The sequence below is a fragment of the Fundulus heteroclitus genome, chromosome 18 (genome assembly GCF_011125445.2).
Source record: "Fundulus heteroclitus isolate FHET01 chromosome 18, MU-UCD_Fhet_4.1, whole genome shotgun sequence".
Taxonomy (NCBI): domain Eukaryota; kingdom Metazoa; phylum Chordata; class Actinopteri; order Cyprinodontiformes; family Fundulidae; genus Fundulus; species Fundulus heteroclitus.
Genome location: NC_046378.1, coordinates 28,779,794 through 28,791,015, shown reverse-complemented (window position 1 = coordinate 28,791,015; position 11,222 = coordinate 28,779,794). Strand labels below are relative to the sequence as shown.

At 39.4% G+C, this 11,222-nt stretch overlaps 1 protein-coding gene across 1 annotated transcript; it reads right to left on the bottom strand.

Annotated features, from left to right (window-relative positions):
* Window positions 1–4,768: 4,768 nt before the first annotated feature.
* Window positions 4,769–11,222, bottom strand: rskra (ribosomal protein S6 kinase related a). Its single transcript, XM_012874560.3, has 11 exons — window positions 10,969–11,222; window positions 10,813–10,896; window positions 9,820–9,888; window positions 9,528–9,597; window positions 7,251–7,358; window positions 7,096–7,136; window positions 6,976–7,003; window positions 6,377–6,466; window positions 5,484–5,572; window positions 5,293–5,403; window positions 4,769–5,200 (listed from the first exon to the last, which is right to left on the bottom strand). The coding sequence occupies exons 1-11, from the start codon at window positions 11,104–11,106 to the stop codon at window positions 4,910–4,912; spliced, it is 1,119 nt and encodes a 372-aa protein (XP_012730014.2). The 5' UTR covers window positions 11,107–11,222; the 3' UTR covers window positions 4,769–4,909.

Below are 11,222 nucleotides of genomic sequence, written 5' to 3'. Positions count from 1 at the left end.
TCTTCTGCATTGTTTACATTTCAAATGTTTTACTTTTAAATCAGTGCTGCACCTTATACTGTACTTTAAATCTACGGTAAATTACAAGCTGTATTCTTGCACAAATGCCCTTGCACAATCAATTCTGCACATACAAATGGTTTTAAAAATACTCACCTGTACACTGTGACTTCTCCTGCATCGTCTACATTTAAAATAGTTTACTTTTAAATCACTGCTGCACCTTATACTGTAATTCAATTTTTACTGCAATTTCACAAGCTGTATGCAACGAAATTTCGTTCTGTACGCACTCTGTGCATACAAAATGACAAATAAAGTTGTCTAAGTCTAAAAGTCTAAGTCATTTCTGCATATCTGAAGGAACGTTGCAAAAGTGCGACCAAATCTGAAGCTCATAAACAGCTTTTAACGAGAGGAATCCTATTGTTAAATACAAGCTGCCATAACCTGCACTGCTTTTAGAGAGACCGTTTGGACTCAGGCTACATCACAAGACCTACGTCATATATTCTGCCATAATCTCTGTCCCGATTGCAGCTTTCATTTAGTCATTTAACCTCTCCCCGGAGGTGTTTTATTTTTATCTTAATTAGTAAAGAAGTGCCCAAAGGAAGGTTTCTGGTCTCCTGATAATTTGATGTCTCAAGGGGTTTCACACTCAAAGCTTTGCATGCTCTTACTTTATTGTGAGCTTTAAACGGCTACGAATGAGGCCGAATGTACACAGGAATACTAGCGACGGTTTAATTCCCAGGTTTGGTCTCTCGCCATAATTCCAATTGGTGAGAAAGGAGACCGGTCATGTCATTTTCAGCTTGAGGAGTGGATTTTCCAGCTTTGGGCTTTGACTTCAGGTACAAAGATGTGACGAGGCCTTTTATGGCACAATTGTTGGTAACCCTGCTATGAACACTTTTATTACATTTCACAGGTGAATGCATACAGAGAGAATGATGTTTTAGCATTCCTCTTTGCCCAATCTCTGTAGATCATCCCGAGTCCTACATGCACTCTTCACTTCCCTTGTTGATAGAAACTATTGGAGAGCTTACGCTCTGCGTTTGGATGAGATGATTTTAATAAATGTACCAAAGGTTTGCACTGATCAGGGCATCTCCCTCAGACTGGGATCAACGGCAGAAGGACTTGATGCCGAAGGATTTGGTCTCTGTTTACGTATTTAAAGCCATTTTATACCAGTTTATAAATATGGTTTCTGTTTGTAAATGTTATCTAATTCCAAATCATATTTTAGGTAGTTGGTTTTGTCATTTTATTTTAATTTATGTCTGTTTTTTTTATTTATTTATTAATTGTCTGTGTGCTGCTGCCATTCTTGGCCAAGTCTCTCTTGAAAAAGAGATTTTTAAATCTCAGTGGGATCTGCCTGGGTAAACAGGTTTTCTATAGGACTTAGATCTAATGACTTCAGGCCATGGAAGGAGGTCTGGTCTATTATTACTCTCTTCGTTTAGCATACAATCTGGATTAATACCCAGATGACCTATTTACAGTTTATTAGGAAAAAATCTATCTATTTTTTGATAAAAATGTCCTGTTAGTTTATGATGCCTTAAACTCAAACAAGATTCCCAGAACCTCTGTTGCAGAAACAACCCACGGTATGCCACCATACCCACCAGTGGACATGAGAAGACTTTAATTATATGTATCCCCTGTTTTACTCCAAAGCCACCCGTTTGTTGTAGAACAGCTTAATCTTAGTCACCTCTAACCAAACCTTCAGATGACGTTTAAGCACAGATTTCTGGTCCCCTAGTTTGAAATGTTAATATCCTCACCTTTTTTTTAATAAAAACTACTTCTGTTGTGTGCTCAGTTATGTAATGATACTATTTACCAGCCCCCAGGTGAGAATACGTGTCTGTCTTTTCAGGGGGACTCCTCTCTTCTCTATTTTGGGTCAGTGTGCCTGTGAAAGCAGATGTGGGTCACTGGACTGTGTGCCACCCACAGAGCCACAACACAGACTTGGTGGACCTGTCTAAGACAAGGGCCTGAGAGGAAATTCAGTGTCAGGGGGTAGCCGACACTCTCCCATTCAGCGGATACAGTTTTAAAAATAGGTACACGGCTCCGCGAAGAACAGCAATTATACTCGGCTGGCTCCCCTGGGACCTTTAGGTTTTTACCCCCCCCTCCCTGTTAGCTAATTAAAGGCATTTAATGATGGTACTTTTTCTGGTGCTTAATTTCACATCCTATTATGGATGTCCTAAATGGGTTTTGGAGGGATCTTTTAAATGGGTCGAGCAGAGGCTGAGAGTTGGCAACCAAACGTCCAGTGAACCACAGTGACGGCGTTTATCCACAGATGGGGGGAAAAAAATAAACACTGAAAACATTAATCCTCCTAGGTCAACCTGCCAAAAGTTACTCCAGGAATGCATCTCAACAACACGTGCTTAAGGTCATGAATGAACCCAGAATGACATCCAGAGGCCTGCAGCGCTCCCTTTCCTCAGTTAGCAGTGCCTTCCCAGAGGCCCTTCCCTTTTCACCGGGCCTCAAACTAGGCTCCCTCACAACCTGGATTACCTGCTGGAATTAATTAATTTACATGGACATATGTCATCAGAATAAAGGGCCGATCGTCATAAAAATCACGGTAATCAGAATATTGTAATCTGAGGGTTAGTAAAACCCTATTTACACATCATTTTCTAGTGAAAACTGAACAGTTTGGTTGACAACGTCAAATGTATACTCTTTGAAACTGCCCCATTTGAAAACAGGTACCATAGTGTAATGATTGAAAAACTCCAGGTCTGCGTTGTCGTGTGAACAGTAAAAACTAAATTTTTCGTACAGGGGATCCCTGGCTCATGCGCAGTAAGACATAAATCAGTAGAAATCAATGCACACGAGCACAACGTAACAGCTGCCTACAGTTTTAAAAACCACAGAAGAAGAAAATTAGAATACCGAATAGCAATATTAGGCCTGCTGCTTTGGGTGCTGCTGACTCTTCTGAATATAAAGATTGCTATAATTCAAAATCACCGATGTTAAGCAGACACACAGGTTGATATTAAACAGATCAAAATCGGGTCATCAGCACTTTAACCAACAGTTGAACTGTGACATCTGTCCATAAGAAAACTTTATTCTCTACCATCTCCACTGCCTTGCCTAAACGTTTACAGCATTTGCGCCGGATGCACGGGCATGGGGAGTTTAGAAGAACATAGCACCAACTAGTGGTGTGGCGGGGGAATAACACCATGTTCACGTCCACTGTTGACAAAACGTTGTGTTAACAGAAACCAAAAGAAAAAAAAACTGTTTTCAGTGAATCGTCATGCAAACAATAGACCCTGTTCAAGCTTAGCCAAAATTAAATTGCACCAATTTCATTCACCAACCACCTGTGAGACCAGTGCTTTGTGACGATACTTAATCCAAACAGTGTCCATCCAAACACTCATCCCGATGTCATTTGGTTTGGGGCAAACTGCTCTGACCGTGGATATGTGCTCTATGTCAACATGACGTATTTCTGCCATTTGTGGCTAGACGCCATCAGGGAAGCAAATCCGACCGACTGACAATACTCTTTATTAGAAACTTTAAAAGAGTATTAAAAAATACTTTATATTTTTTAGAGATCTTTTCAAAGGCGTTGGTTGTTTGTAACCGTGATACTTTTTCTGTTGGTTTTGTTGCTCCTTCTCTATCTCTTTCTGCAGGTGTAGAAGCAAACTCCAAGGATGTTTTCCTCTACTCTCCTTCTTCTCTGCTCTATTTTTGTCTGTTTTTCTCTTTTTTTAATGTTTTGCTTCATATTTTCTTCTTCTTTTCTTTTTCTTCTACCTTTCAGTTTCTGTGTCCATTTAATTTGAAATAATCCCAAACTAATATCCAAGGTTTTTGTATATATATCAAGCAGTATTATAGTAAAAAAAAAGCAGTAATGCTCCACTTGTGAACTGGCATTAAGAAAGCATTTATGCTACACTGCCAGACAGGAACATTAAAAAAGAACAGAAAAAAAAACAAATTTAAAAGAGATCAAGATAATCAAATGCCTTGATTATCAAAATTTCATTCTGGGCACTCAGGAGACACAGGGCAAATACATTTTCCATGTTTGTTTTTTCAGCACAAACAGAAGTGCAACTTCTATGTTTTTTAAGGAAAATTTGACAACTCTGCTCATGTCAGGGTGCTTCTTTTCTGAATCAAGCCTGAAGCTTGTAAACGCACAATTATATTAATTCTTTTTGTGCCAATATAAACAATGTATTCATATTATTTTTGATTTTTCAATTAAAACACATTTCAATCCCATCAAGGTCATTTTTGCGCATGTTAATGCACTGATAGAATGATGAATTTTGTTCTTTAGCAGAAAACCCTAAAGGATAATTTCCAGCCATTTATTTGACCTTCAGGTCAAGCAAAATTGGGATATGCACCAGGACAATGAGCCAAAGCAAGTCCACCTCTGACTGGCCAAAGAAATAAAGTTAATGTTCTGGAGTGGCCTAGTCAAAGTCTGGATGTGAATCCATGCTGTGGCTTGACCTCAAACAGGCTGTTTGTGCTATGAAACCATTCAATGTGGCTGAATTAAAACAATTTTGCAAAGAAGAGGGGACTAGTTAATACATTTGACTCTTTTAAACATGATTTAAAGCAATTATTACATTTTTGTTCCAGTTTATGTATATCTTTTTAGGATTATTTAATCTTTCAGTTAAATGTTTTATTGTATAGCATTAAGTGAAATAGCATCCAGAAGATCCGGGGTACAAAATTAAATAAAAATGAACAATGTATTTTTACAGAAAAAAGGTAAAAGGGTAAAACAATTTCAAAGATAAAAGTTCATCATTTGCACTGACTGTATTCAAATCCAGAAGCAGCACAGTTTAATGCTTTTCTAGTCCTGCTCTGCAGTCAAGCGCACATCCTCACTGGGCAAATTAGAAGGCAGTTCAACGAGAGCTGAAGGAGAGCTGCAGATGTTTTCAAAGTCAAAGTCATCCAACCAGTCTGCCGGGGAACCTCTCCTCGATTTGGCGTCCCAATCAGGATGATTTCTGAGCTCCAGGATGAATTTGACCGGCGATTTCTGGAGGAGGTACGAGTCGAACGACGCGCCTCTGAAGAAGGCCTGCATCTTGAAACGCTGCAGATCACGAAGGCGGCTCGCTGGACTCTTGCATAAAAGCTGAATCAGTGTAGAGAGGCAGAGACCCGTGTTTGGAAAGGCCTGCCCCCCCCCCCCCAGGCGGACTTAGGATGTAATTGGAGCTGACTGACCTCACTGAGCAGTAGGATCAGATCAGAGCTGAGAGTCTTCGGCGGAACATAAGGGCAATCTCTGACCTTCTTTAACATGCTGATGTGGTTCGACTCTGCAGGCACTGGAAACTGCAAATAGACAGACACAGATAGGCAAAACAAAACAACCAACATACGTATTTATTGTGGGTAAATCTGAAAAATCCTACCTCTCCTGCAACCAGCGAGAACAACAGAATGCCAAGAGACCACCAGTCTGCAGCATGGCCGTACGGACCCCCGCTTAAAACTTCAGGAGCTGTTTGTGAAGCACACTATTAAGGTGCATCTAAAAAAAAAAAACTAAACATTTCAAAAAGATTCAATATTTTTTGGTTACATATTTCTGAAAGTGAAACTCCGATTGGAATCGGAGACAAAGTGAATTTTTTGCTCCATTAAATCCCTGCTGCTGCTGCACCTTTTCCGATCACACGTCTTTCTTCCACTCAATTTTCTCTGAATATTCTTGAATTCAGCAGTCTGTGAATGACCAGCTGCTTAAGTAGCATACATTCGGTGTCTTAATCTCCCTGTGGAGGTTGTCAAAGTCTCCTGGCCATGTGTGAACTCAGCAGTCTTCCCGAAAATTTTGTAGCCCTGTGACCCAGGCTGAGACAAACCTTTCAGACACTCAATTATGGGGTTTTATCTGTAAGCCATTATCATCAAAATTACAAAAAAAGGCTTAAATTATTTCAGTTTATGTGTAATGAATCTATCTATTTCACTTTCTGAATTAAGTGGGAAAAAAATAACCGGTCGACTACTTAATGGCACTAATTTTTTTTTTTTAAATGTACCTGCTATACTACTTCAGAGAAATGAAAGTAAAAATTAACAGTGAAAAGCAATTCTAATGGATCCTGAAGCCAAAACATTCCAAAGGCCTCAGTTTTCGCCCTCAACTAAATCCAGAGGAGCAAAGACTCGGGTTTGGCCCGAAGGATGAAGAAGGAGAGGTTTAGTCAGTCACTTAGTTAAAGGGAAGCCAACAGTAGCAAAAAGACCTGAAAACAGAACATTTTCTCTTGAGAAGTGGGTTCTGTTTGGGAGATCTCACCCATGTACTGAATTGTTCCACAGACAGTAAATGCTCGCCCTCCTCGGTCCAGGTGGCGCGAGAGCCCAAAGTCAGACAGACGGAGATGACCTAAAACAAGACGAATCTGGGCTTTAAGCCAGTATCTGCAGTAATCTCTGATTTTATGACCAGGTTATGGATCGACCGATGAGCTCTTTATCTGTATATTTCTGTTGGGCATTTTGTTGCTGTCGTTTTTTGACATAAAAGTATTTTCCTTACTTTTCCCTTGTTGCTCTGTGTTTAGTGTTTGTCTAAAAGCAACAAAAACACTGCAAAAATAGACCTAAAAATAAGAATTTTTTTTCTTGAAATTAAAGTATTTTTCCTTGATTTGAGCAGATAAATAGGACTATTTGCCAATGGAATAAGATTTTTGCACTTAAAATAGGAACAATTCATCTCCATCACCTTATTTCAAGTGCAGGATTTCTAATTTTCTTATTTTAGGGGTAAAAATACTCATTGCAATGGCAAATAATTGTATTTACCTGCTCAAATCAAGGGCAAATACATTAATTTCAAGAAAATTGTACTTATTTTTAGTTCTCTTTATGCAGTGAACAAACACGCTTTACCTTGATCGCTCAACAGAATGTTCTCCATCTGAAAACAAACAAAAAAATTATCATAACCCAGATTATACCCAGGACGGCATACATAAACAAAACTGGGATATTCTTTGTATGAAACTATACCTTTAAATCTCTATGAACGATTCCCAAGTCGTGTAGGAATCCTGGGAAAAAAAAAAAAAAAAAAAAAAAAAAGAGAAACAAATCCAGATCTCCTCTGTAAGCGTCACACATACGTGAACGCTAGAGCTCAGCATGATGGACATTATTGAACAAACCCAGCGCGCCGCCAAGCTCTGCAGCGAGGAGACGAACCTCGTCCTCCTCAAACCGGCCTTTCAGTAACCAGTACGTGTACAAGTCTCCAGCGCTGCAGTAGTCGAACACTGCAGGGGATTACACAGATAGTTTTTAGGTCTCCGCTGATGAGTTCAATCAGGTCAGAACACGCTGCTGAATTAATATGTGAAATTGGAAAAATTACAAAGGAAACCACAGAAAATTAGTTTTTTTTTTTTTTTTATTCTCCCCAATGTTGCGGAGGAAGGTAGAGGCCAAAAATATACCCTTTGAACCTTTTCCGCATTTTCTCACTTTATAGCTCTTTTATTCAACCGTCCCGGTTTGTCAAAGCAAATCTGAAACTTTCTCCCATAATGCTTTGCAAATATAACACTCGGATCTAACAGAGTCTGATCAACAGTTTTCGAATTTGCCCCAGACTGTCAATCGCATTCTGTCAGGTTTAGTTCTGGATGAATGTTGGACCCAAGTGCAGGCCAATATCCAGGAGTCGCAGGTAGAGCTGAGAGGTGGTTTATTTAAGAAAATACTAAATCTCACATGCAGGCAGGGGAAACCAGGACCAGGAACATGACTGAGCAGAAACCAGAACAGGGGGTAGCATAACGGAGGACTTGACGATGAGCGTGACTGAACCGGCTGACTAAATAGCAGAAGTGATGGAAGGAACAACAGGTGCCAATGAAGACGGGTGAAGAGAGTGAAGGTAATAAGACTGAAGGAGAGAGACGGCGTTGATCTAACAGGAATGAATAAAGAATGACCGGACATGGAAGAATAACCTAACTAACTAAACTGAGAACGGGCAGGCAGGAAAATAGGAATAAAACACAAACACGAATAAGCTACTAATATAATGATGAACAAAAAACTAAACCGTCATGTTTCATGACAGAAACATGAATCTACTGATAATAACCAAGACTAAAGAAGTGCAAAACACACACAGAACTTCAGGATCCCCAGGAACCTAAAACTAAGTATTCAAACCCCTGGGGATCCTGACACATTCAGGCCTGAACTTTGACTAGGACATCCTAAAACATGAGTATGAGGTCCAGGACTGGCCTGTATTTACCTCCCTCTACCTTTCAATCAACTCCGAATCATTTCTATGCCCCTGCTGAAGGAACCATCCCCACAGCATGCCACCCCTACCGCTATGGTGCAAGGTGGGTACATCCACCACGTTGTGCAATGTTGTCTTGCCACTCTTCCAAAAAGACCAGATTTGCGGCGTGCACGACTCATAGTTGTCCTGTCTACGGACATTCCCATCTGAGCTGTGGGTCTCTGGAGCTCCTCAAGAATGGCCTTGGACCTCTTGACCACTTCACAGAACAGCCGTACTCATACCGAGATGAGACTGCTCACACCTGATTACTAATCAGATGGCTTCTGAAGAAAGACGGCTGCTCTGGTTTTTATTTAGGAGTATCATCGTGAAGGGGATACATAAAAACGCAGGACACACCAATCAGATTTCTATTTGTGGAGAGTTTTCTGGACCATATATTAATTTTTTTTCTGACACTTTTGAGTTGGTCTCTTACACAAAATCCAATTAACCTACATTCAAATTCTGCGGTTTGCTGGTGAAGATTCTCAGTCTTCCAGGTCATGGTCATTCCAAAAAAAGGTAAAAAAACAAAGCAACTGGACTTGTTTTCCGTAGTTGAAGACGTTTCGCTTCCTCTCAAGGAAGCTTTCTCAATTCAAAAAGTCTGGAGTAATGTGGAGTAACAAGCTTTATACAATTGGCAAACAAAGGGGTGGTCCTGTTTCTGTTGAATTTGCATGTTATCTAAGCCATTACAAGGCCTTTGTTGCCAATTGTATAAAGCTTGTTACTCCACATTACTCCAGACTTTTTGAATTGAGAAAGCTTCCTGGAGAGGAAGCGAAACGTCTTCAACTACGGAAAACAAGTCCAGTTGCTTTGTTTTTTTACCTTTTTTTGGAAAATTCTGCGGTTGTGACATTACAAAAGATAAATAAGTTTAAAGGTTATGAATATATTTGCAAGGCACTCTATGCGACTCTTTATTGTTGATCTCTTGTTTAATGACTGTCGATTTTTTTTTTTGTTAATTTGAGCGATAACTCTCAAACAAGAAGATAAATCTCTAATTTTGTGCCCCTGACTGGTGAAAATTTTGTTAACCCAGCCCTTCATTAGAACGGTAATATACTTCCTCAAAACGGAGGGCTGAGATTTAGATGTGATTTTAAACCTTAGAGTTTTAACTCACTGATGAAGAGGTGGCGCTGTGTCTGCCAGCAGTCCTGCAGACTCAGGATAAATGGATGTTTGATCTGCTTCTGCAATGCAACAGTTGACACACACAGGCTAACATTAAACATAACATTAGGAAGTGAACAAATTAGACTTTTTTTTAGCTAAACCTTGACTTTGTTTTATCTTTTACAATGAAAAAGGTCAATATTAAATGCAAAAAAAATGCATCTCTGATTTATACTAAAATAGGAGGTTAGGATCATTTGTGTCAGCTTTTACTTTCCTGGCAAATGGGAACAATTTACCTGAATCATGACTTCTTTCTTTGATTGCTCCAGCACTCCATGCTTTAAGATCTCTGACTTTGGTAAAACCTACGCAACAACAGATATCAGTTACTTAAAACAATAAAACACAGAGAGGTAAGAGTTTTAAACTGAATTAATTTAACAATGATGCATCAAAAACATTTGCCTTGGTTTTATCAGTGCTTCATTGGTCACAGTTGCTTGATAGACTGGGTAAATGGGTAGGAATGTCGAGTACTGTGCTAAACCATTTTATATCTATCTTTTTTTGACAGAGTAGGACTACTATGTGTCATTTGGTAAATACAAATCTGAGAAAACAAAGATCGCATGTGGGGTTCCTCAAGGCTCAATTCTTGAGCCACTTTTATTAAAAATCTATATGATCTCCATAGCTCAGAGTAGCACAACATCTCTTACAATATCTATGCTAATACTGTATTATATTTTTGTCACCACTCAACCATCGTCCATTCCAGTCGCTCAGTCAGTGCCTGCGCGTTAAATTACACTGCAAAAATGGAACTAAAAATAAGTAAAATGCTCTTAAAATGAGTGATTTTTTTCTTGATTTGAGCAGGTAAATAAGATGATCTGCCAATAGAATAAGATTTTTGCACTTAAAATAGGAACAATTTATCTCCATCATCTTATTTCAAGTGCAGGATATCTAATTATCTTATTTTAGGGGTCAAAATACTCATTCCATTGGCAGATAATATTTACCTGCTCAAATCTAGGACAAAAACACAAACTTTAAGAACATTTTACTTATTTTTAGATCTGTTTTTGCAGTGAGAGCCACCGATTCTTTAATCAGATGATTTTAATAGGTTCTTAGCTAATTATTTCTTTTAGAAGTTGTATTTTAATGTTTCTTTTTAGTGTTACTTAAAAGTAGCTATTGGAAAGGACTTTGAATTGCTTTGAGCATAAAAGATGCGCAAGTAAACTTGCTTTGCCTTGTCTTAAAGTTACAGCTCCACTTACCTTAACAGCCCAAATCTGCTCTTGATGGATAACCTTGATCTTCAAGATGGGCCCAAACGAGCCTTTAGCAATGACACTGAGGACCTGTAATTAGATAGTTAAAGTTAATCTTCCCTCAGAAATATACTTGTTTTTACCCCAAAATCCACTCCCCACCTGAAAACAGCCCTCCTGTGGACATTTATGTTGTGGAAACTCTGGCAGGAAGAGAGAGATGAGAGCTGGAAGAGTTTTCTCTTCCTCATACATCTCTCCTCGGTCGTCTGGAGGAAGCAGAACGTTGGGGAGCTCCATTCGGCCGACTCCCGCCGGCTGTGAAAATACTGCAGAGTGTCTGAGTCGGTGAGCAACGGAGACACCGAAGTGTGATAGGAACCCATGACTGAAGCGACGCTGTGTTGGTAGTCCCT